Below are 26,255 nucleotides of genomic sequence, written 5' to 3' on the forward strand. Positions count from 1 at the left end.
GATCTTTTGCAGCGTGGGTGAGTTTTCACATGTGAAATCTTTTTTTCCGTATGTTCAAATTATTATTTTTCTAATCAAACAAAGCATTTTAATGTGGCCATGATTCCGGTTGGATGGTAATAAGAAATATGAGTTTTAGTATGGATTCAGTTTACTGCATCTATGGCGTTTATGAAACACTAAACTGTTTCAAAGGGTTGAGGAATTTTATAGCTATCTCAAATTTCACGCTCCAGTGTTATTTTTATCGAACTGCACTGACACAGAGCACATCTGACTTTATTGGACGTATGAGAGTTTTTTGATTTCGGTGTTTTCACGAACGCATCGCGCCTCTGATTGGCTGCTGGTAGCGGGTAAACGGAGGTCAGTGCCGCTCATTGTGCTTGTCAAAAGAGGGGGCGAGGGGGAAGTGGACTTTACAACTACCTAGGCACACTCAAGGACTCGGTTACTACTCTTCCTCCCCTTGCTCCTCAAGGAACCAGTCGTCCACTTGAAATTTCTCTGTGACTTTAACAGTTATCCAACTTGGTGATCAAAAGACGGGACTTCAGCTTGCTTGCGTAAATACGTTTCGGTCTTCTTTTTCTTCTTAGCTCCTTAGCTTAGCGGCGCTTGCTTCCTGCACGTAAAATTTCCTTCCAGACCTTGTCTCTTTTCTTCAAGCATCGCCAAACCGCGGGGACTCAAATCAGCCAACTAAGGATTTTTTTTTTTTTTTTTTGGGTGAAATATAACATTTGTGAAAGCGCCGAGTGCAGCAGAGCTAACAGCTTATTGCTGTTACTCATTGTGATTTTTGTTAGCATCCAAAGCATCATTCGAACATGATTCCCGACAAAGCGCCAAAGGACGACGTCTTTCACGGGGCTGAGGAGATTCGGAGCGGAGCACACGTTCCCACCTTTGAGAAGTATAAAGAAATGTACATGCAGTCCGTCCAGGACCCTGACAGTAAGTGTGTTAGTTTCGCCAACTACTGGCTCGCTAATGATCGATTGTGTTCAATTGATTAGTCATGTCTTGACTCATTTGAGGATAATGCTGCAATTACTGCTACTATTTATCCCACATGATAAAATAGGTTTTGGTTGCACACGATAAAAATAGAACTAATAAATGAACGTGGTAAATTTAGCGAAATATTGTAATCAATTAAGCCAAGTGCCATTTTCCAAGGTTTGTCTGAGATTCCCTGGAGGAGTTTCTTCAAACATAATATTTCAATATATTTCAAACCCATTATCAGACACCATCTGGTCTAGCCCAAGGGCAAATACCAAAGAAGCAAACACAGCAGTGTTATGTATGCAGTGCAGTTAGGATAGGACTACTTGTGTTGGGAATCTTTGGCATGAGGCCAATTCGATATGTATCTGGATCAGTGGTTCTTTACCTTGCTAAAGGTACCGAAACCCATTAGTTTCACGTGAGGATTCACCAAACTCTTTGGAATTAGATATATATTTTTTCAAATTTCAAAACCGATATAGCTAAGCTAGAAAGCTAATAATTTAGCAAATTCCTGTTCAAATTCTTCTCATTTTAAAAACGTGTTTTTTAAACAGGTCAAAATTTGATACCTGCTCATTGGTCTGTTGAATTCCCTCTTACCAAGTGCGAGTCAACCTCCCACTGAGCAAACCAGTTCCTCCTCCCATCAAATCGAGGACCAGCAGTTAAAGGAAATGGATTAAGCCTGTAAATTGGGAGCAAAACAGTCCATGATCTGGTCTAAAAAGCTACTTTGCCTAAATTTAATCAGCATATGAAAATAGGGCTCTAACTTTCTTAACCTTCGCCCGAACCCCTTTGACTTACTGACAGAACCCCTGGGGTTTGATCGAACCCAGGTTAAGAACCACTGATCTAGTTACACGGGTTGTAATTTGATACCATAATGATCTTTTTTAAGTCCATAACCGTAGAGGTGCAACAATTAATCAACAACCAATCGATTAGCAAATTTATCGACAACTATTTTGATAACCAATTAATCGTTTAGGACCTTGTTCGCCTTAAATGTGTAATTCACATTTCTGCCATTTTTTAGGGGGAGATTTTACTTTCTAAACTAGCTTCTGAATAAGGTTTCAGCAATTAATGATTAAATTGATTACTAAATTAGTTGCCAACGAATTTCATAATCGATACAGTTGTAGACTTCAGCTAAGTCAGGAAGATGTAATAAAAGTCCTTTTTTGTCTTCATATTTTCTTTCAACATGCCTAAAACAACTTTAAGGTAAATTGTGAAGGTGAAAAAAGTGACATTTATCCTATTAATCGTTTAATTTAACGTCTGATTAATCGATAATAAAAATATTCGTTAGTTACAGCCTTACACAACTGCTCAATTACGATTTGGTAAAGTTTAGAAAGGATTAGATTTGACATGATATAGGGAAACAAAGTGGTATTGTTCGATACCACATAGAAAGCGATTAAAAAAAATATTGACATCAATGTTTAAGAAGCCAATTCTAAAATCTACCCCCCCACCCAAAAATGAAAATCTTGAAGTAGTTCCTAACAGGTAAAAGGTAATTTATTTATGGTCTTGTAAGGAACATCACAATCTTAAATACCACATGTTTGTTTTTCCACCCTATTTAACCCAAATATTTGGTATTGCTGATGAAAGAGAACTGTTTAGAAGGCAATAGTTTTTATGTTTGACCCGTTTTCCAAAAACGGAGGTTAAAACAAACAGTTTCGAACATCCGTACCTCTTCTATTTCACAAAGACTGAGCTCCCACCTCCAACTTCAAGGTCCTGCCTTCCCTCCCTCCACCCATATCGCCAAACCCACCCTCCAGCCCCGCACTGACATGTTGAACTTTGGCCGCAGTTGCTTTCTTCTGATTGGTTGAACCTTCTCCAGAGACTCTTCCTTCTTAAGGGGTCAATTAAGGATGGGACGATACACTTGAACTCGCAATACGATGAACCTTGATATGCCAGGGTCACAATACGATACGTCAAGATACGAAATAAAAAAATAAAAAAATGTAAAAACAAACAAACAAAAAAAACAACTGTGTAATTAAAACTCATTTATTTTTGTCTGAGCTGCGCACAAGGAAACTCAAACAAGTACGGTGCAGCTCCAAACCCTTGGTTAGGTTATCTCAGTGGCAGTGTTGTTAATAAAGGCGTTACAATATAACGGCGTTACTAACGGCGTTATTTTTTTCAGTAGTGGGTAATCTAATTAATTACTTTTCTCATCTTGGCAACGCCGTTACCGTTACTGAGTACGGAAAGGCATGCGTTACTATGCGTTATTATATTGGTCGAAAAGTCTGAGGGAGACGGACTCACCGAGACGACAGAGCAGAGCAGGAGTGGGGAGGAGGCAAGAAAGTTGTGACGCTGAGCAAACGCGATGCTAGGTAGCTCCAATAATACATGTTGTAGCCGATAGCCTACAAACTACGCCCGCATGTTATGGTAGATATGGTAGACATGGTAGATATCACATATACTGTATATAGATATGTTATGGTAGATATGGTAGACATGGTAGATATCAAATATACTGTATATAGATATAATTAGATGCAAAATGACAGATACGGCACTAGATGCGTTTGTAAACAGCCGCCATCTTAAAGCAGTAGACTTTTTAGGACGGCTCTGTTGTAGAGAACCTTCCTAGCGAACCTAAGTAACTTTTTATCTAAAATACTTCTAAATCGGCAAAATCTTGACTTGAATCTATCTTTAAATGATGAAACGGTTTTAAAACTTTCATATGTCGAAAGTAGAGAGAAGGGAACTAATGCAATAATGGGAGCAATTTTAACAACTTTTAACAGTTGATTCAGGGTAAAGGGTAAAATAGGGTAAAGAATTGGGCTCGGTCCAATTTTACCAAAAACCTTCACAAAAAACCACATCGTGTGGCCAATGTTTTTTTTTTTTTTTTTTTTTTTTTTTTTTGAGGAAAAAAAAAAGTAATTATCACCAATTACTTTGCCAAGTAACTAATTACTCTTACATTCAGGTAATTGAGTTACTAACGCAATTACTTTTTGGGAGAAGTAATTTGTAACTATAATTAATTACTTTTTTTCAGTAAGATTAACAACACTGCTCAGTGGTCTAGAACATAGGTTCCTCTTAAAAAAAAAAAACTAACATGTCAACATGTTCTGGTGTAATCAGTGACCTTTGAGCAGACACGATGTCGCCCGCCGTGGAAAGAACACGCTCACTAGAGACTGATGCAGATGGAATAAAAAGGTATGCAGATGGAATAAAAAGGTATGCTTTGGCAAGTGGGGCAAGTATGGAGTAAGCACATGCATTCTCTTTCCACCACTCAAGTGGCTTGACTGGGATAGTATTCCCATTTTTGTAGGAAAGTACTGTGGTGTATATCCATTTCAAACCTTCTGCTGGACTGCACTGCCTGAACAGTACTGTAGGTGCTCCGACGGGCCGGCGTTAACGCTAAGCCATGTGCCAGTATAAAGGCTTTGGGCATTGGCTTCCCAGTTGTTCAGTACTTTCTGAAATACCCAGACAAGCCTGTCTAGCACCAACAATGATACCACGCATTAGAAATGTGAGGTAACGTGTAGTTGGCAAGGTGTGCCTAATAAAGTGGCCGGTTCAATATATACTGCAGAGGTGCTCATTGCTTTTTCCTTCAAGAGCTACTTTTCACGGAGAGAACTTCCCGCGAGTTACCTTAACAGCGGAGGTGGGAGAGTGGGGGGTGGGGTCCAGGAAAAAAAACAACAACATGGGGTAATGTTGCCCACACAACGTAATTAACTATATGCATTAAAAAAAACAACCAAAGAACAAGAAAAAAAAAACCATTGATGCCGCAAGCTACCCACACTAGTGTTGCGATCCACGTAACACAGTGTTTCCCCTTGAATTTTTTGAAGCTGTGGTGGTGGGCTGCTTCGGAGTCGGACAGCCTCACCATGTCGTGCCACGGCGAATTTTTTTTTCATTATTTTTTCCCCCTAATAAGAACCATAGCAAAGATATATTTGAAATATTTCATTATCTAGGCTAATGTCGTAGCTCTCAGCTACGGTACATGTACGTAAAATTTGTAGCTGATTACAGCTACGTTACCCTACGTAATAATACGACTTTTTTTCTCGTAGCAATAGTATGACTTACATCTCGTAGTGACTCAAGGGTCGGCGACCCAAAAATGTTGAAAGAGCCATATTTGACCAAAAAATAAAAAATGGAAAACTGATATAGTATGTATGGAGCTGCAAAAAATTAAAAGCCTTGTATAAGCCTTATAATGATAGCAACACTAGCTGTATTTATCGAATCTAGCTATATTAGCCTGCTACCGAAGTTTGCTAGAAATACATAATTAGCCTTCATGATTAAATGTTTATTTTCCCTGCAATGGATCCTATAGAGAATGACGCACCACGTGACTACTCTGCTGTACGATGCCACCTCAAGTTTAACTTCATTACAATTTTAATGAATTGAAATAATGTTTGTGTCATGTTTGTACTCCTAGAAATCCTATTAAAACAAAAAGTATGTTTCCCTCTCCCATCTTTCCATTTTCCTAAAAAAAAAAAAAAATAATAATAATAAAAAGTAAAGCTCCGGAGCAGCACTAAAGAGCCGCACGCGGCCCTAGAGCCACAGGTTGCAGACCACCGTCGTAGTCCTTCTTTTTCCTTTTATTTGGCCCTTATAAGTACTACATTACCACTACAATAACAGTCCTTCTGTCAACGGACCCATTTCAAGGGGTGGGGGCGATTCTAATTGCCGTGTAAAGAGTTTTACTAGATTCGGTGAGTAGGTTTTTTTTCGTTGTTCGTGAACTAAATTTCCATGCAAACGCACATCGAGGTACCATTAACATAGCAAGGAGCGGTATGAGAGTCATTTTTCGAGTGTCCCAGAGCTCGCGAAACTTGGGGGGGGGGGGGGGGCACATTTATCAAAGTTTTATCAACTGTAATTGCGTATATCCGTCAGCCGAAACAGCACAGATAAAGTACACCTGCCCCTCGTTGTCGAAGTTGGCGAGCCGATGTTGTGCCGAAAAATAGCCACTCCGCGTGAAATGTCCCCCCCTAACGGGAGTGCCCACACGTCATTCATACAAACAGCTTTTTCTTACCAATCGATGGACATGGAAACGACTTTCTTGTACCGTGAATATGTATCAATTTACTCTGCTTGAACTTATAAATCTTTTACTGTGACCGGCGCTCTGAAAATAGAGCAAGGCTTTATTTTGGGCCCCGCCTCTGAGCGCAAATTCAGTCAAACTTTGCTTTCCGTCCAAGACGGCCGTCCACTGCTCACTTTCGCCGAAAAGTCCGATCCAAACTATTGTAATGCCCCGGATATGGGGAAGAAGGAGAGAAGTCTGTATTGGCTTACCCACTTTATTGTAGTAACAATAATAAAGAAAAACAATTACAAAATAACAGCGGGCTGCCACGACATGCGACCGCTATCTCGCTCGTTCTCCCATTCTTCCTACTCATTCCCTTTGCGTCACAGCTCCCCAGTCCGATTGTCTCTTAAGGTGGCCCCGCATAGTTACGAACATTACAATACACAATGAATAGGTTTCCGCTGAACTCTTCACACTCGGCTGCTGCTAGTTTGAAACGGCCTTAAAAAATTAAATAAATAAAATGCATCTCATTTGCAAGGCGTGGCGGCTTTTATTTTGGTGTGGCGGTGCGCCACAATCTGTTGTATGTACGGGAATCCCTGTAACGGACACCCCTAATATACATGGTGTCCAGAAAAACCCTTTTATAGTTGATAACATGACATGTCCAAATTTTAACTGCATTTTAAAAGCTCATGTAGAATTTTAGAATTTCATTTCTTCAATGTTTTGGCTTAATGGTGCCTGTGCTACCTGTAATTTACAAGTTAGCCAGTACATGGCTGTGGTGTGCTGCTGGGGTACACTTGTGCTGTTTTTTTTTTTTTTGTAATCAAACAATGAGCTATTTCAATACGGTTCTAACATTCATTCAATACACATTTAATATTGTGTCTGGTTGGCTCGCAGAGTTCTGGGGGGACATGGCCAAGGAGTTTTTCTGGAAGACCAAACACAATGGCCGTTTCCTGGACTACAATTTTGACGTGACCAAAGGAGATATCTTCATCAAGTGCATGGAGGGTGCATCCACGAATGTGTGCTATAATGTGCTGGACCGCAATGTTCACGACAGAAAACTGGGCGACAAAGTGGCCTTCTTCTGGTCAGTATGAAACCCTCAATTCAGCAGTTGACACCTGCTCTGTGGATGATTGACCATTAAGTAATGATTAGTTGTTTATTTAAGGAGACATTCTATCACCTCCCGAATGTTTAATGCTTATTATTGGTCAAAATGAGTCTGTGATCTGGTTGATGGGTGTCATTTGTGCTAGTGGTCCACAACCTTTTTTGCACCACGGACCGGTGTGAAGTTGGCCTTATTTTCACAGCCCGGCAATGTGTGGCAGAAAATTACGTTAACATAAAATAACTTGACTGGGCTAAAAACGAACATTAAGTGCAAGGGAAATGTAACTCACAATACGCTGAATCAACCTTTTTTAACAGCGGCCTATCCTAAAACCTGACTGCAAATATCCTTGGTCGCAGGTATAATTGTGAAATCGTGAAAGGTTTCTTGACTTTAGCAATACGGGTCTCCACGAGGTATGACGCTCTCAGTGCATTCGCTTTTGTTGATTCGTTTGCCAGCTTTTAGCCACATATTATGTTGATGAATTTGATATGTAGGCTCTTCTTCTGGATTAGCAGGTGGCCTTTTTCCCGTAAAAAAGCTGTCCAAAGACATCTGTTTTTCAGTCATCTTTGCTAACGTGTGTGCTTATTATTTCTGGGAACAAATCTAATGCGCCTATGTCATAATGGAGAACAAGCACACATAGATATAAAAAAAATAGATGCTAGATGCCAGCTCCAATGGATTTCAAGGACTACTTCCTATCCAGTTTTATTATTTTATAACAAATCCAAGCAAAGTGACCAGAAGTACCCCATCCGCCATTGCAGAGGTGTACCGTACGCAGCACATAGCCAACAGCAGTTAACATTACTGTTTACATTGACTGACACTGGGCTGCTATAGATGTGCAAACACCCAGTAATGGCGGACAACCACTAGGGGGTGACGTACACAAATCTCTACTCCACTCCACTCAGAGTAGACAGGCATATTGATGTGTCAAGAGGCACAGGCCAGATTGCGGTCGTTAACAAATTATTTATTATTTCTCTGTGGCCCGGTAACAAATGTGCTACGGACTGGCACAGATCCCTGGCCCAGTGGTAGGGGCTCACTGTTATATGCGGTTCGTCAATCAATTGCTTTGACTTTTCATATCAAACCTCTCTGAAAATGAGCAAATTCGAAATAGGTGACTATGTGACATCACCGCTGCGGCTGCATTCATGTACAGTCGGCCAGCCCCAGACGGGTTTATAAATGATTTATTCATTTTGAAAGAAATCCATAAGCATTTCACAACAATGATTATGCTGTGTTAGGGCCCATGCAATAGTATGAAAATGCATATTTTTATTGTGTTTCACAACAATACTGTTTGTACTGTAACTGGAATAGTTCAGCTTGCAGACATTGATGCCCAGTGTAAAAGAGATATGGTCAAACAGTCATGAAACTAAATGTGTTTGTGAAATGTGAAGGTAATTGAATGTCCATCCCTCTTCATCTACATAGCCGATAATGGATTGCTGGGGCTACAGCATTAGCAAGGGAGCCCAAACTTGCATTCCCAACCTTCTTCATCAAGCTCTTCTGGGAGGACCTAGAGTCATTTACAGGCCAACCCAGAAACATAAGCCCCTTTCAGACATGTACTGAAGTCCTGTAATGTGGCGGTGTTTACCCAGTTCGTGCTCATGTGTGAACACATTATTGGGGTTTAGTTTACTTTGACTTTACACGGGCATTTAAGTGTTAGATCTGAATTCAGAATTTTCCATTTCTCAGTGCAGATGATAAAGTAGATACCGTAATAAGTGACAACAGCGCACTCTGCGCTGCATTTCCTTATTATTCACTGAAAGACAAAATTACATTTGATTAGCAGGAAACAAAGAACTTATACACTGTAGTTGGCAAACATGTTCTGACAAATGATTGACAACTGTTCACATTTGAATGGGATTGTGGCAATTTAAAATGCATAGAGTGGTGAGAAAACCACTGTCACCAATCATTAAGTATTCAGTGGCTGCGGAGGGAGTAATACTGAATTTTTTCTATTTTTTTATGGCTTCTGTTGCACACACGGGGAACCTTTCATATTAAAGAGCTGCATTTTAGTTCCAGTATATGTCCCCGTGGCCTATAAATGCGATTCAGACGTGTGGGCCCAATTTAACATTTTGACTAATTTATCCAAAGTCAGCGAATCACATCTTAAAGATTATCTTCAGCGATTTGTCCCGTTTTAAGAAGGATAGGCGCATACCAGTACGGTACATCCTTGTGAAAGGGAAAGACATGACGTAGCATGAATGACCTTCATGTAAAAGCTGGTTCCTCAAAGTACTGGACTGTCTCAGAAAATTAGAATACACAATATTCTAATTTTTTGAGACAGTCCTGTGTATATATACAGACTGTCTCAGGAAATTAGAATACACAATATTCTAATTTCCTGAGACAGTCAGGAAATTAGAATATTGTGTATTCTAATTTCCTGAGACAGTCCTGTATATATACACAGGACTGTCTCAAAAAATTAGAATATTGTGTATTCTAATTTCCTGAGACAGTCCAGTATTTAAGAATGAGAACCGCCAATTTCATAGGCCTCTGATAATTTGGAAAATGCTTAAACAAAAAATGTAACAGCCTACTAGCGCAACCATTGTGTGGCATCAGTTATATCCAGATACATCAGCATTGATAGTAGAGGTGTGCGAATTTCCGATTCTTAGATTATTCGCGATTCGGCCATGGAAGATTCGAGAACGATTCACAAACATTCAAATTCAGAATTTTGAAATATGCCAAGTAAAGCGGAACTAAAACACAGTCAGGGCGGTCTTCAGGACGTAATGAGGAACGGACCCAGAGTAAACATCATGCTCAACTCATGGCTCTGGCTCAGCTCATGCCGGTAGATAAAAAAAAAACAATAATACCTGACTGTGGCCGACAGCCACTACAAACTACACCCACATAATGCTACGGTAGATATCAGATGTATAAAGAACTAGATGCGAAATGACAGACTCGTCGGCGTTAGCACATGTATAGAAAACTAGATGCGAAATGACACTCCCCAGCATTAGTAAACAGCCGCCATCTTAAAATAGTAGACTTCTCTGGAAGGCTGTTGTACCAAACCACCCGAGCGGAAGTTATTAACTTTTTATCTAAAATACTCCTAAATCTGAAAAATCTTGGCTTGAATCTATCTTTTAAATGATGAAACAATTTTAAAACTTTCACATGTCGAAAGTTGATAGAAGGGAAATTATGGAATAACGGGGGCAACTACATTTATAACTTATTATTAAACAAGATTTCTGCTGGGATGCACATGATAAAGGTGTAAACCAATGATGGCTTTCGTGCAGGAACTGATTTTCTAAAAACTTTGGAGCGATTGATCAATTTTTTTTTTTTTTTAACTCAGTAATACATTTGTTTTAGGGATGTGCCGATCACATTTTTTGCACCCGAGTCACCTAATTTGGAGAATCTGCCGATACTGAGTCCCGATCAGATACTGAGAAAAAGTCTTTTTGCCCTATTTGTCTGTATATATTCTATATAAACATTGCCCTAAACATATTTCTATCCTTACCAACATGCGAAATTCCCACTTTGCACACATTGTAAGTCCTTCCCTGTTCAATGGTAAAATATTTTCCCACAGCAGACATTACCACTCTAGCAGGTACCCATTAAGTTCCCGCATTAGCTTTCACAATGTTCTCCTATTGGGGATTTTTACAGTATTTCCTCTTCCACTTTTTCCTCAATAAGTATATATATGAATATGAAATGTACTGGTATCTATTTTTTTTTTTTTTTTCGATACCATTGTATTTCTGGATATTTTTTTTTTTTACCTTTTAGTTGATCCTTTTCACCGAATTCCGATCCTCTGAAAAATGGCCCGATCGGCTCGATTTCCAACCACGTGATCGGATCGGGGACATCCTTAATTAATTTATTTAACTGTTATTTTCTGTCTATCAATTCAAACTTAATTTTGCACCTGCAGTGGCTGTTTTTTTAATTTGGTAAAAAGACAACGACGCTACCTAAAGAGCAAGACTGAACTTTGAAGACTGATCATTTCCACTTTGTGCATTCTGTTCATTGTAACAGGTGCCAATCTGTTGACAGCGAGCACACAATCTTAGTAAATTACACGCAACAAGTTTATTTAAAGCATGTACAATCTGTTAAAGCCCACACTATTTAGATTTTAGTAAACCAGGCCGTTTTAGTTCAGGAAATGTGATAAGTTTGGAAGAGTTCATTAAAGAACCCCCTCTGTGCTAAGGTTCCAAAAAAACGTGTTGAGTAATCGTTTGTGATGTAACAATTGAAGCACGCAGTATTTTTCAATTGTTGATTGAATTACATTCTGTGACCGATTTAATATATTTTATTAGATTAGTATCTCAAATATAAGTAATGTGAGGCAGACGTTCCAACTTCACTCAAAAAAACAAATGATTGTGAAGTAATTTTTCAACTTTGTGTGATTTGAAATCACTCTAGAGTTACTGTTGCTCTATGAGATTAAGAGCTAATCATTTATTTTTGTGCATTTCTTTTCAGGGAAGGCAACGAGCCAGGCGATGAGTTGACTGTGACGTACAGAGAGCTGCTGAACAGTGTTTGTCGCTTTGCTAATGTCTTGAAGTCACAGGGTACCATCAGAGCGCCTACTATTAATGAGTGTGTCTCTACTGAGTGAGTTCCGTAGTTTAAATGTATGTCTGTGTGCGGCAGGTGTGAAGAAAGGTGACCGTGTTGCCATATACATGCCCATGGTTGTGGAGCTGGTGGTAGCCATGTTGGCCTGCGCTCGCATTGGGGCTGTTCACTCGATTGTGGTACATTGGGAGTGGGAAGCACGGGTAGGAGAGTGAATGGGAAAGGATGTTAAGACGGCCTCTGACAGTTTGCAGGTTTTTCTGCGGAGTCTCTGTGTGAAAGGATTGTGGACTCTCAGTGTTCACTTCTCATAACTGCCGGTGAGTTCATATGCCTTGTGAATGGCTGATTCATAATTGGTTTTGTGTGTTTTTATATATGTGCGTGTGTATATACTGTATGTTTGTGGGAAAGATTTTATTGACAATTATTATTCTATTTGTTAAAAATATTAATAATTTAAAAAAATACAGCACACCTCAGAGTTTTTCCCACAAGGAGGTAAATCAATTCCAGATATAAATAGAATCAAACGTTAAAAAAAAAAAAAAAAAAAAATCCAAGTCCTATTTCCAATATTTAGCCGCTAGTTTGAAACCAAAAATTTCATATCGAAAATGTGTTTCACTAAATCATGAATATATTTTGAACAAGAAACCTTAAGAGCCACATATAAACATTCATGTTAATGAAAATGAAATAAATTATTTGTGTACAATATCATTTGTATTACAATTAAGAAGGACTCATTTACAGTGGTGTCCAAAATAAATCTGATTATAATGTATTTTTCTTGGACTTGAAACTTTCAGACCAATTAGTTTTCTCACATTGTACTTAAATTCAAAGTCATCGTTCCAATCTTGAATTTGGGATCGTGATTTGTTCTCAGAATCTTGGTACAAAAAAGGATGCTGACTCTAATTGTTTCATGTCAATTTCTCGGATTCAGTTTTCTGTATCTCCTTATCTACTATATATACTATCTTTACTTTAGTTTTTATGTTACCACATGAGCTGTGATCTCAGAAAGTTCTTGCTATTCCCTTACAACTCTTTTGAAATTTGACTCCCTCTGCCACAATTTTGTGCACCAGTCTTATAAAGAACTCTGTGTTTGTGCAAAATGAGAGCAACCTCGTCCAGTTGGCAAAAAGTATTTTGAAGCCGCCTATTGTGCAAGCAGTCTGACATTGGGGTGAACATATCTCTTGAGAAAACCGGAATAGTCTTGGAATTTTAATGTACCCATCAGAAATTTAAGACATTCTGTGCCTCATATAGGGGTGGCGTGGCTTAGTGGTATTGTTCCCCAACCCAGACGTTGTGGGTTCGATTCTCCACCCTGATGAACTTGTCTAAGTATCCTTGAGCAAGATACTGAACCCTACGTTGCTCCTGGTGCTGCGTCACCAGTAGGAGGATGGGGATGTAGTGTAAAGGGCTTTGAGGGCTTTGAAGGGGAATACAACAAAGCAGCACTTGAACATAACTGTTTCTCTTCCATATTTTATAGTACGCACAGTGTACATATCTGTAACCGCTGTGAATTAAACTGAGGGGTAGGATTTGCAAGAAACTAGATGTATTTTTATTTTTGGTATCTGGACTAGAAGGCACTTTTAAATGGTTTGCATTTCCTTCAGTGTTCACCCAATTTGGATATAAATGCTCTCAAAGCGGAAAGTCTGCAGAGCATATCCTGTTAATTGATTTTCATATCCATTCTCGTAATGTTAGGAGATAAAAGAAGTGTCAATCTCCCAGTTTTTATTGCCATAACCGTATGGGCCTATACAGTAACTCACCAATATTTATTGTATTGGGTGTGAATCATTTTCAGTGTTACTTATTTTTGTAATTGATGTCCTCCTTTAGATGGCTTCTACCGAGGGGATAAACTCATCAACCTGAAACTGTTAGCAGATGAAGCTGTACAGAAATGCAGAGACAAGTACGACATACCCACCCACCACACACGCACGCACGAACCCCCCCACCCCACCCCAACATGCCTGCTGGAATGGCTAATCGGGAGGACCGGGACAAATCTCGGTGGTTCGGCCTGGCATTTGGGCCAGGAGGGCCAGTGTTAATATACATTTAAAAAATATATTTAATAGTATGACAGTGTATGTTGTAAAAAATAATGGTTGAGATTTGCATGTAATTTGAAATATATTTACATTTTGAAACAACGTGCACTGAATTGGATTTTTTATTAGAAAAATACACTGAATTAAAAGGCTCCGGAGAACACTGTACTTGTACTTGACATGTAATGTTATAATTACATTATTTTTAAAACACATAGGCCATGATGTGGGTTTGTGAAGTGGGCATGAAATTCTTAGGTCTGAAAATGAGTCCCACACAAACACGCGCATGCTAAATTAATGACAGTAGCCATGTTTACATGCTGACTTTAATTCATACCGATTCAAATCATTCCGAATGGAAATTTCACATCAGCTGTTTACATGTCACTTCATCTATTCCGATCCAGCGTTTACATGTGACTGCCTTTATTCCGAAAGGACGTTTGACAACTGCCGTCTGACATGCGCAGATTAATCAAAACAAAGCGTAACGTTGCAAAACATGGAGATCGATCGTCAGATCAGCTGCTGTTTTAACTTTTCGAGTGGAAACAAAACTTCAGAATGATACGCCGTTCATCTAAAAAGTTGTGTGGGTGCGCTGTGCGTGTGCTTGGAAGCCATGTTGCAAGTGACGTTACTTACGTCACCGAGTGACGTCACCACGTCAGTACGGAGCATGCGCAGAAAGAACGCAACCAGACACCATTCCGCTTCCCTGTTTACATGATATAATTTTACTTCTAATCGGTTTGGGAAAAGGAATATTCCATTCGGTTTGGGCCTGTTCATTCCGAATGAGGTGTTTATATGGAACACATTTATTCGGTTTGAACAAATATTCCGATTGTAATTGGAATATTTGGCTCCATGTAAACGTGGCAAGTGTGTGCAACTGTTTTGCCTTTTTATATTAAAGACAGATTTTGTTGTTGTTGTTGATTTTCTGATAAAACAAGAACATGGACGTGCATATTTTTATTGGCCAGAAACAGCTTCCATTCATTGAATACCTGCCTTTTCACATTCATTTAACAACCATAAGGAATAATAAACTGAGTGGAAATGATGTAGTCTCCAACTTTTTTTGCTTTCAGAGGATTCTCACTTGAAACGTGCATCGTTTTGAAACATTTGTCGAAAGAAGCACCAGAGACCTCCCTCAGCTCTCCTCCCGCCAAAAGACCGTGTCCTGACCTCCAGGTGAACTCCTGTTTCGAACATTTACTGTATTTCTTCGCCAAAACTGTCCAAAGAGCAGTCGAACACTCATGGGCAGTCGACTACCTAATCATAATCATAATGGAGAATCCAATTTTCACATTTTAGAGATTTATTTCTCTTAGTGGCAATTACATGAATTACAAAAAGCAAGTTAGGCTACCAATATGAGTGAGAGTCATTATCCATTGTTCTAAATGCTTACCCAACTAAGGTAACAAGGCTACCAATGTTCTCCTGTTTGCAATCAATTGTCATGTTTAAAAAAATTAAAAAAAAAGTTACTTCTGTGAATAAGCAAATGTATTGGTCACTAGAGGCGTGTGAAATTTCCGATTGTTAGATTATTTGTGATTCGGCCGTGGAAGATTCGAGAATGATTCACAAACATTCAAATTCCGATTATTTAATAATACCAGATAAAGCGGAACTAAAACACAGTCAGTGCGGTCTTCGGGACGCAATGAAGAATGGACCGAGAGTAAATATCAACTTCAACTCATGCCGCTAGTTAAAAAAAAAAAAAAAAAAACCTGACTGCAGCCGACAGCCGCTACAAACAACGCCCAGTTGCTAGTTCCCACAAACATACGGCCGTGTAATGCTACGGTAGATATCACATATATATATATAGAACTATATAGAACTAGATGCGAAATGACAGACAACGGCGGCGTTCGAACATGTATAGAGAACTAGATGCGAAATGACAGACTTCCCGGCATTAGTAAACAGTCGCCATCTTAAAGCAGTAGACTTCTCTGGAAGGCTCTCTTGTAGTGAACCTAATTAACTTTTATCTAAAATACTCCTAAATCGGCAAAATCTTGACTTATATCTATCTTTAAATGATGAAACAGTTTTAAAACTTTCACATGTCGAAAGTAGACAGAAGAGACATAATGGAATAACGGGAGCAATTTTAACAACTTTAACGGTTGATTCACAACATTAAATGTATTTTAAAGCTGCTGATACAGAATGGGTCCTTGATTATTTTAATTCCTGTTTTGAACTGTTAACTTGATACTGAAATCGTAGTTGGGTTTAGCCTGAGAGGATTTTTGAACAATTTTGGAACTAATGTACGAAACATTAAAAGCATTTATAATTGAATCATAGCCTTTGAATCGTAATCGAATCGTTAGGTGCCCAAAGATTCAAACCTCTATTGGTCACTAACTATAACCGAATTTATATTTAATCTGATTCAGACTTTTACAACCTGACAACCTTTGGATGTTCGACAGGTTTCATGTGGTGACATTGTGTTATTGTTTTCGTTTTCATTTTGAAAATAACTCATCCGCTTCATGATCATCCCCTGCTTGCTATGTCTCCTCCTTCCAGCAGGAGACAGAAACAGGCAGAGTAAGAAAAACTCATCCTGTTCCACAGGTACATGTCTTCCCTTTGCCCAAACCCTTGCCACTTTGTGTTTTTGCTCACCCCCCAGCAGAGATGACTCACCAAAAATACTGCTGAAGGGTAAAAACAATCATGCTTGTGATTTTCGTCCATGTCCTCTATGTAACAGTGATGTTGAGATATTTACCAAGGGAGAAAAATCTTTTATAATCTTTAACATGCCCCAAAACTGTAAAATTATTGCAAGTAGGAAGGCTCCTGATGATATGCTCATATTTTAGTTGTCCCCAACATGACCCATCCAGGTGTGAAATTAGAGAGAGACAAAAAAAGGCACCTGTTACATTGATGGACAAGGAATTTGAACACATTCCAACCATTTTTGACATACTCTACAAACATTGTACACAACCGGAAGCAAAAAAGTTTTATATTACAATGCTTCGTGTTGTTTTTACCCCCAATAGCAGTACGTTAATTGTGTGATAGATACGTGCAAACATCTGATAACATGAGAATGTCTGCTTGGTCAGCTAACGAAGGAAGAGAAATTATTCGACCAAGTGTTGGGTACAAATCAATGTTTTCCTTGGAAATAAAACCCCAAAACCCTCAATTCTCCCCAAAATTGATAACTTTAAATCAGTCCAAAATAAAATCTTGACATAATGTTTCTTTAAGAAGGACATTTCTAAGTAACCCCTGCCCCCAAAAGTTTTTAAACTACTTGAAAATAAATAGGAGTCAACTAGCCTTGCCTAAGACAAAAATGTTCATATTCTCAGATATTTGCTCACTTTTGAAATAATCTAACACTTTTTCTCTTTTTGTCATCAGTCAAAACACACTCACATGTCCTACTTTGTTCTTGTCAGCATGAAGATAATGATGTTTTTGAGTCTTTTTATTTATTTATTTTTTCAAATTTTATTTTGGTTTCTTAACAAATAATGTTTCTTTTGTCTGCCTAACATTTCGATTCTGAGTGCTGATAATCACATTGCATACTTCCACAGTCTGCTGTCATTATTTGGCTGCCTAACTACCTTTTTATATTTACAGTCATTGAGACTAACATTTTTAGTGGCACACAATGGCCACTAACCTGCAAAGGTGGTTAGAGTAGCCAAAATTATCCCCCAGTTTGGGAGTGCAGTTTATAATCCAGTTCGCCTTATGTAAGAATTCTAGGCGTGCTTAATGACATCAAACCTCTTTTGTTGGAGCATAACTGTTATAATACGTACATATGGCGGAAAACACTCAGGTGACTTGAAATTCCGCTCTGAGACCCCCAATTTGGCCAAACTCAAAATTGTCCTATATGCATGTGTGATACATCATTGGAAAGCTTAAAATATCAATTTTCTGGGGGAAGAAAAATTCTGAACAGCAAAACCCTAAATCAGGGGCGGGCAAACCGGTCCTCGAGGGCCGCAGTGGGTCCTGGTCTTTGTTCCAACTGATCCAGCACAGAGCTTTTAACCAATGAGGTTTCAATGGAAACAAGAAGCACCTGACTGCAATCAACTGATTGCACTTACAACACACCAGATTGGTGAAAAGGTGTCCTCTTGATGGGTTGCAGCAAAAACCCGCACCCACAGCGGCCCATTCCGGAATAGTTTGCCCACCCCTGCCCTAAATGGAGGTGAGAGCATGCGAGAGCAGAATTAAAGACGCCGTGATTTTAATGAGATATTATCGTGTACTTACCTCTTTTCGATCCAAAAACTCCATGTAGCACGTATCACCGAGTGTCAAGGCATAGCTGTGAATGGCCATAGCCGGATTTTGGGGGGATTTTATGGGTGAAACATGGTAATATGACTAGGGTCGCGATGCAGAAATCGCAGACATCAAGGAGTGGTCGAGATTTTCATTTTCAGATATTTACCCTTTTAAATGTTTTTTTTTTCCAATGTTTGTTTGGATCGATTATTTATCATCTAAAATATTGGGGAAAATGCGACAGTAACGGAAAAAATACAATTAAGTGATAGTTATGAGGTAGATATCGTGACTTTTTTTACAGACACCATTTTTTTCATTGTGACGTAATATGTTTAAAAGTTTAAAATATGTGAGTGAATAATTTTTTCAAGTCAGTTTTTTTTTAAACTAAATATTAGACATCAATTAATGATTCTAAGCTAAAAATAAGACATTTCGAACAATACATACGGTTACTTACCTTCTGGCTAAGTTGAAACAAATGTGGTTGCGCGACGTCTGTAAATGGGGGTTTCCAGGGTAAAACGGACAAATTAAAAATAGGGGGTTAATGCGCCATGAATCTGCTATGGCAGCATATTGTTCTATCAAACAAAACAGTTGTTTTGGCTTAAAATATAGCAGTTTATTTTAAAGAGGGGTGCAAGAGCAGAAACGGCTTTTTCAGCCTTGTCTGTGTTTTCCGTGTAATATACAATTTATCCATTATTTTTCTCACTGACTTACTGTAATATACTCATCTACCGTCTGTAGTTGAGGTTTTTTTGCACAACTTTAGCTACGCTTCCAGCAGAACACAATTTTAATTTAGATATTGATACTGTATTGTGACATTTAAGACTGTAATTTGTTACAGTATTGGTGCATTAGCTATATTATTGTATATTTAAAAATTTATGTTGGTTGATCATTTTTCTCACACCAGTAAGCATGATAACGTTCACTTTACACGTTTTTTTTTTTCCTGAGAGTTTAATGATCAAAGACATTATCAGATGGGTTTTGTTGTGGAGAATTTGTAACATTGGATTTCTTACACCCCTCTTAAGGTGCCGTGGAACCCAAAAGTGGACAAGTGTTGGCATACACTAATGTGTGAAGTGTCAGATGAATGTGAACCAGAGTGGTGTGCATCTGAAGATCCACTCTTTATTCTCTATACCAGCGGCTCCACCGGCAAGCCAAAGGTGAATTGAACCAAGTCCTTAGATATGACACTCCCCCAAATTTCTCCCAGTGGGTTGAGTTTGTGAATGTGAGCTTCTAAAGCGCCAAGTGATAAATCCTATACATTCAATTTTTTTTATTTGCTATTCCTTATCATGCCCGTGGCTCATTTATATATAGTTAGAATAAAAAATAAATTAGTGCTGCAACCATTAATTGATTAAATCGAGTAATTCGATTAAAAAAAAAGCTTTGAATCAAATTTTGCCGCTTCAATGATTTGTTTAATTAGAGTGGCGTTGTATTGGTTTGTTTTGATAGTGTTGCATTTAATGTTATTGATTTGGGTGGATACACTGCTCTCTAGTTGAATATAACGTAGCTCATCTAACATGGCTAAATTCCGCTTCTCCCTCCCAACATAAGGTTGTAAGTTTTTGTTTGAGCTTATATTTCTATCGTAAAGTTTGGAGGTACATTTAGTAGTTTTTGTTTTTTTGCTATGCAAGTTAGCCAATTGTTCTTTAGTTGTACTTAGATCAGAGGTTGCGCTAGACTTTTTCGTTGTCTGTCATTTTGATTGACAGGGTCATAAAAATCCGGTCATAATCTATTTTTACCCGTCACTTAAATTTTTAAAATGATGATAATGACATTGTGGTGACCCTTTGTTTGGCATAATTCACCTTCCGTACTTGTGTGTCCATTTGGCCGAGCGCGTTAGCGGCTACGACACAGTCACGTGACAGTTTTCATTCATTTTAAATTGATATTCTGTCCGAACAAGCTTAACAGAGAATCCACACCGTGCCATCACACATCAAGCAGATGAATATGTAACTTTTTCTCCGCAGTGACAAAAACAGCTGACTGTGGCCCCAGTAGGTAGGTAGCCTACCATATGTAGCATATGGAACAATGAAATTAACAGTTCACCTGTTGTGGCCTGAACGTAGTTTTCACACCTTCCTCCTAGTGCGCATGGACTTGAACTGCGTGCCCGCTTGTGCAGTCCCTGTTTTTTTTTCTTTTATCAACACCATCGTCGTTTTGGGGCTTTTTGAAGAAACTTCGGACACTCAGTTGCCTTGACATTTTTCAGAGTAAGGCCAACGACGTCATGCATCAAGAGAGACAATAGCTAATTAATATGCTCACTCGCCACCCTGTGGTCTGGGGTGTGAATTGCAACCTGTCAAAATGACGGATGGACTTCAGTTTTTTCAGTCACCGTTTTAAAAAATCGGTCAACGACGGAAAATATTCGGTTAACGCGACCCCTGACTTAGATCCACATTTATTTATTTATTTTTATACTGTTTGAGGCTAATCTCAGGTATTTTAATTTTGTTTTGAATGCATTCATTGTTTGTAAAATGAAAGTGCAATTCTGCAGTTTGTAGAAACACTTAGATATTTTATTACGTATACCCATTCAATGCTCTTTAAAAGTGCAATGTTAGCAAGCCAAGGTAAAAGTTTCAAATTTCAGGCATAAACACTTGTTTCTTTCATTTTACATCTCCTAAAATTGATTCTGCAAAACATTAAATGTTTTTAATCCGATTGCTCGATTATTCGAACTAATCGATAGATTAATCGATTATGTAAATAATCGATAACTGCAGCCTTAAAATGAAGCCCTCTGAAAGTGGATTATTGTCATTAATGTAATGGTCCCCTGTAGGGCGTCCTTCATACTATCAGTGGGTACATGATCTACACTGCTGCCACCTTCAAGCTGGTGTTTGACCACCGGCCGGATGACATCTACTGGTGCACGGCTGACATCGGCTGGATCACCGGTCACTCGTACATCACTTACGGGCCACTGGCTAACGGAGCCACCAGTGTCTTGGTGAGCACAGTGTTGGGGGTGATATCATGTTGCACTTGTGTTTTTTTGGCAGCTATCATCAGACAACAGGTGGCAGTGCAGTGCTATTTATCTACTCTTACTGATATATTTTATTTCTAGGTGACTTTCAAGACACTCAGGTTCACCTTATAAAGCTTAAAACAAATAAAAATAAAGTTAAAATGCAAGCATTCAAATAAAAACGATGAGAGCATTAAAATGATAAAGTTAGTGATAACGAAATTATGAAGTAGAATTAGGCTGTCTGAATAAATATTTTGGTAACACTTTATAATAACTATCCGTTTTACTAGTTAATAGATCATTAGTAAACTGTTGACAAATGATTTATTGTTGATTTGTGAAGTATTTGTTAACAGTTTGTTAAGCATTTACAGGTTGTTCTTAACCTGAAACACAGTTTGTGTAGAAACGTTTCAAGTTTTTGTGTGTCACGTTTGGCATTTCTATCTTATGGTTAAGATAGCCGTTCACTTCAAAAGAAAAGGCATTTTAATAAGGCATTTCGCAGGCAGCGCACATGTTGCACATTTATGAAAATCTGCCATAGAACCAACAAATATTTGTACTTTTCTTTGTATATTTAACCAATAAAACATGACCTTCAACATAAAGTGTACATAGTTTTATTGAGATCCATCAACTAGCATGGGCATTTAGAATGGGGTCAACCATATTGGAACACCCTGTAAATGCTTAACAAACTGTTAACAAATACTTAACAAATCAACAATAAATCATTTGTCAACAGTTTACTAAAGATCTATTAACTAGTAAAACGGATAATTATTATAAAGTGTTACCAATATTTTAAATTAGAATCTGTATATAGTTGTTGAGATGCAAGGTGACCAATGGCGTGTGCCATTTTTCAAACCGCGAGACCTGAATAAAATTGAAGGAAACAGACTCTGTATCGGTAGATATGCTGATTCAGATATTGGGATCGGATTGGAAGTGAAAAAAAAATGGATCAGTGCATCCCTAATACAAATGTCTTTGTTTTCTATTGTTATAGAAGTAAATAAAATATCTTGTTTCAAACAACGCAGGAGTAATATAAATTATTGGGAAGTTATAATGGACCATTATCGCACGCAAAGCTGGGAAATTCCAATTTGTTGTAACTGTCAAACAACTTTTGAAGGGTCATTGTTGTCTATTCTCTGAAAATTCTAACTGAAGCAAACCAAAATTTTATCACAGAAATGAAACAAAACAATGAACCTTGTAGCTGTTTTGAATACATCCCTAGTCCCTACTATCTCTCGAACTATACCCCTCACTGAGATTTGAGCTGGTACTGTGAAGTGGCAAATAAGCAGAATTAACCTGGAACTGAAAGTAAGTCTTAACACCTGTATTTGATTGTGAATATTTACATGTGTGTGCGCTTTTCAGTTTGAGGGTCTTCCTACATACCCAGATGTGAGCAGAATGTGGCAGATTGTTGACAAGTACCACGTGAGCAAGTTTTATACTGCGCCAACTGCCATCAGGTTGCTTATGAAGTACGGCAGCGAGCCGGTGCACAAGTGAGCAACTGCACTTCTCTTTTGTCAAATCTCAAGTCATCAATTTACAACTTAAGTTTGATTCTTGTTTGTGTGTGTGAACAGGTACAAGCGAGACTCTTTAAAGGTTTTGGGAACGGTCGGCGAGCCTATCAACCCTGAGGCCTGGCAGTGGTACTTCACGGTCGTAGGTGACAGCAGATGTCCCATCGTCGACACATTCTGGCAGACTGAGACGGTGAATTCACTGTGTGCTGCTGTGCTCCCTGCTGGGCATGTTTCAATCACAATGCTTTGTGTCTTCCAGGGAGGACATGTGATGACACCTTTGCCAGCAGCTACACCTATGAAGCCAGGATCTGCTGTAAGTCAAACATAATGTAATGGTTCCTTCACACTATTGGATATTATGCTGTAGTACACTGCATTATTGAGCTGTATTACTAGGCTCTTAATAACCAGGACTGCTGGGCGAGTAATTAATCAATACCAGTATCACTTGTTTTCTCTGAGGCAGTCTGAAACTGGGGGGGAAAAATGTGACTTTAAAGAAGAGGTCAATCCATTAACACAAAAAAAAAAAAAAAAATCCTCTTTACCTTGCCTTCTAAGCATGAAAAGGGCGAAATCCTCTTAAAAATCCCCACAATAGCATCTCATATATTCAGGGTAAATGGCTATCGGCGGTAGTCATGGCAAGTTTTTAATATTTTTTTTCTAAACACCCTGTTCTTCTATGATTGGATTAAATATCACATGAAGCCTTCCTGGGAAAAAAAAATCTCTGAGCGTTGTTGAAAACGGCTAATTGTCCTAGAATTGCATCCTCTTGTCGTAACAAACAGTGGATATACACAGTTTTAAAATGATTCTTTTCTATCAGCACCAAGCATCAAATTTATTCCAATTTATCTGTAAAATTCCCAGATTTATTACAGAAATCTGACAAAGCTTCCCGCAAGCTTGCTTGGCGCCACTCTAGTAGCCAATAGCCATGTCAGGGCAAGATTTGCACATCCATTATTTCAAAATAAGTCTATCCATAATTTGATTTCATCACAATTCTCTCCTTGAATACATAAAACATGTCTTTTAATTGTAAAAAGTATTTTTTATTTAAATACTGTGTAGCAAAGAATTTTGCCTTAAGCCAAAAATGAATTCAAAATAACAAACACCTAACACAAGTTCACGCCCTAGAATTTATCCAAAGCGTTTGATGAAACCCCTTTCAGGTGCTGTTCACTAAAAAACTTTGTCATTTCAGACATTTCCGTTCTTTGGTGTAGTGCCAGCCATCTTGAACGAGTCGGGTGAGGAGTTGGAGGGCACAAGTGAAGGTTACCTGGTAGGAAGCGATGAAATTTGCACCTTTGCTTGGCTCAATGGCAGTAGGAATGGCGACATGTCTGGCTGGTTTCTCCAAACAGGTGTTCAAGCAGCCATGGCCTGGTGTGATGAGGACTGTGTACGGTAACCATGGCAGGTTTGAAAGCACCTACTTCAAGAAGTTTCCGGGATACTACGTGACTGGAGATGGTGAGCTAAAGCATCATGTGCAGAAGCTCTACAATGGTGTTCTGCTGGCGTGAATGTGTTTTACCACCCGTGTGCAGGCTGCCGTAGAGACGAAGATGGATACTATTGGATTACTGGGAGGATAGATGATATGCTAAACGTCTCAGGTATGGGCAACATGTGTATGTCTTGGGCCACAATTTTTGTTGTTTTGTTGATTTAGCCAGCAGAAGGCAGTGCAGACTTACAAATGTTGCCAGCAGGTTGTGAGTTATTTTTAAGACTGTGACACATGCTTATTTAATTTAAGGTTAGTTAGAGACACAAAACTACTAAATATGACACAGTGAACCTGGAATACACTGCTACTGTGCCATTTTTGGACCGTATATATATATATATGGGTGGCAATGGGAAAACCCATTGGCAGTGTATCAAATACTTGTTCTCCCCACTATATATATATGTTTATATAAAGTGATCTCAACCAAAGGGGCTGAACTACTTGAAGGCAACATAACTGATGTGCAGGACAGCTACAAATACCTGGGGATCCCACAGGCAAATAGGAACCATGAAGAAGCAACTAGGAGGTCTGCCACAACCAAATACTTACAGAGGGTGAGGCAGGTCCTCAAGAGTCAGCTGAATGGCAAGAATAAGATCCAGGCCATTAACAGCTATGCCCTACCAGTAATCAGATACTCTGCTGGCATCGTATCCTGGCCACTGGAAGAGATGCAGGCTACCGGCATCAAGACAAGGAAGCTCCTTACAATGCACGGAGGGGTTCACCCTAAGTCCAGCATCCTGAGGCTCTACACAAAGCGGAAAGAGGGAGGCCGAGGACTAGTGAGCATCAGAGCCACTATCCAGGAGGAAACTACATCCCTCCAAGAGTACGTCATGAAAATGGCCCCCAGTGATGACCTGCTCGGTGAATGCCTCAGGCAACAGAAGCCCAGTAAGGAGAGGAGATATCATGGAAGGACAAGCCCCTGCATGGTATGTACCACCGACAAATTGGGGGGGTAGCTGACATGGGAAAAACATACCAGTGGCTGGAAAAGGCCGGACTGAAAGACAGCACGGAGGCACTGATCATGGCAGCACAACAGGCCCTAAACACAAGATCAATAGAGGCCGCGGTCTATGACACCAGACAGGACCCCAGGTGCAGGCTATGCAAAGAGGCCCCTGAGACAGTCCAGCACATCACAGCACGGTGTAAGATAATGGCAGGCAAGGCATACATGGAAAGACATAACCAGGTAGCAGGCATAGTGTACAGGAACATCTGTGCCGAGTACGGACTGGAGACCCCAGAGTCAAGGTGGGCGACACCTCCAAAGGTGGTCGAGAGCAACCAAGCCTAGATCCTGTGGGACTTCCAGATCCAGACAGACAAACTGGTGATGGCCAACCAGCCTGACATAGTGGTGGTGGATAAACATCAGAAAACAGCAGTAGTGATAGATGTAGCCATCGCGAGCGATGGCAACATCAGGAAAAAAGAACACGAAAAGCTGGAGAAATATCAAGAGTTGTTTGTAGAGTTGGAGAAAATGTGGGGAGTGAAGACAACAGTGGTGCCCGTAGTGATCGGGACACTAGGGGCAGTAACCCCCAAGCTGGGTGCATGCCTTCAACAGATACCAGGAACAACGTCCGACACCTCCACGTTCAGAAGAGCGCAATCCTAGGGACAGCTAAGATCCTGCGCAGAACCCTCAAGCTCCCAGGCCTCTGGTAGAGGACCCGGGATTGAAAGGAGAGACCATACCGCCCGGGTGGGCGAGACAACCATTTTTAAATAATATAAATA

At 39.3% G+C, this 26,255-nt stretch overlaps 1 protein-coding gene across 4 annotated transcripts in view; it reads left to right on the plus strand.

Annotated features, from left to right (window-relative positions):
* acss2 (acyl-CoA synthetase short chain family member 2) overlaps positions 1-26,255 on the plus strand; it is a 43,258-nt gene continuing 17,003 nt past the window's right edge. The window contains exons 1-17 of one of the 4 annotated variants that reach the window (XM_057824694.1): positions 1-17; positions 810-957; positions 7,049-7,244; positions 11,832-11,923; positions 12,006-12,109; positions 12,178-12,250; positions 13,809-13,884; positions 15,127-15,232; positions 16,601-16,648; positions 19,402-19,539; positions 21,207-21,377; positions 22,800-22,933; positions 23,018-23,150; positions 23,220-23,276; positions 24,180-24,260; positions 24,343-24,451; positions 24,529-24,597. In XM_057824694.1, coding sequence (XP_057680677.1) covers positions 831-957; positions 7,049-7,244; positions 11,832-11,923; positions 12,006-12,109; positions 12,178-12,250; positions 13,809-13,884; positions 15,127-15,232; positions 16,601-16,648; positions 19,402-19,539; positions 21,207-21,377; positions 22,800-22,933; positions 23,018-23,150; positions 23,220-23,276; positions 24,180-24,260; positions 24,343-24,451; positions 24,529-24,597 — 1,714 coding nt within the window. In that variant the 5' untranslated portion in view covers positions 1-17; positions 810-830. Of the gene's footprint in view, positions 18-376; positions 958-7,048; positions 7,245-11,831; positions 11,924-12,005; positions 12,110-12,177; positions 12,251-13,808; positions 13,885-15,126; positions 15,233-16,600; positions 16,649-19,401; positions 19,540-21,206; positions 21,378-22,799; positions 22,934-23,017; positions 23,151-23,219; positions 23,277-24,179; positions 24,261-24,342; positions 24,452-24,528; positions 24,598-26,255 lie in introns of those variants that run through there. The other 3 variants (XM_057824685.1, XM_057824703.1, XM_057824709.1) reach the window with 3 other exon arrangements.

Source organism: Corythoichthys intestinalis, chromosome 2, assembly GCF_030265065.1.
Source record: "Corythoichthys intestinalis isolate RoL2023-P3 chromosome 2, ASM3026506v1, whole genome shotgun sequence".
NCBI lineage: Eukaryota > Metazoa > Chordata > Actinopteri > Syngnathiformes > Syngnathidae > Corythoichthys > Corythoichthys intestinalis.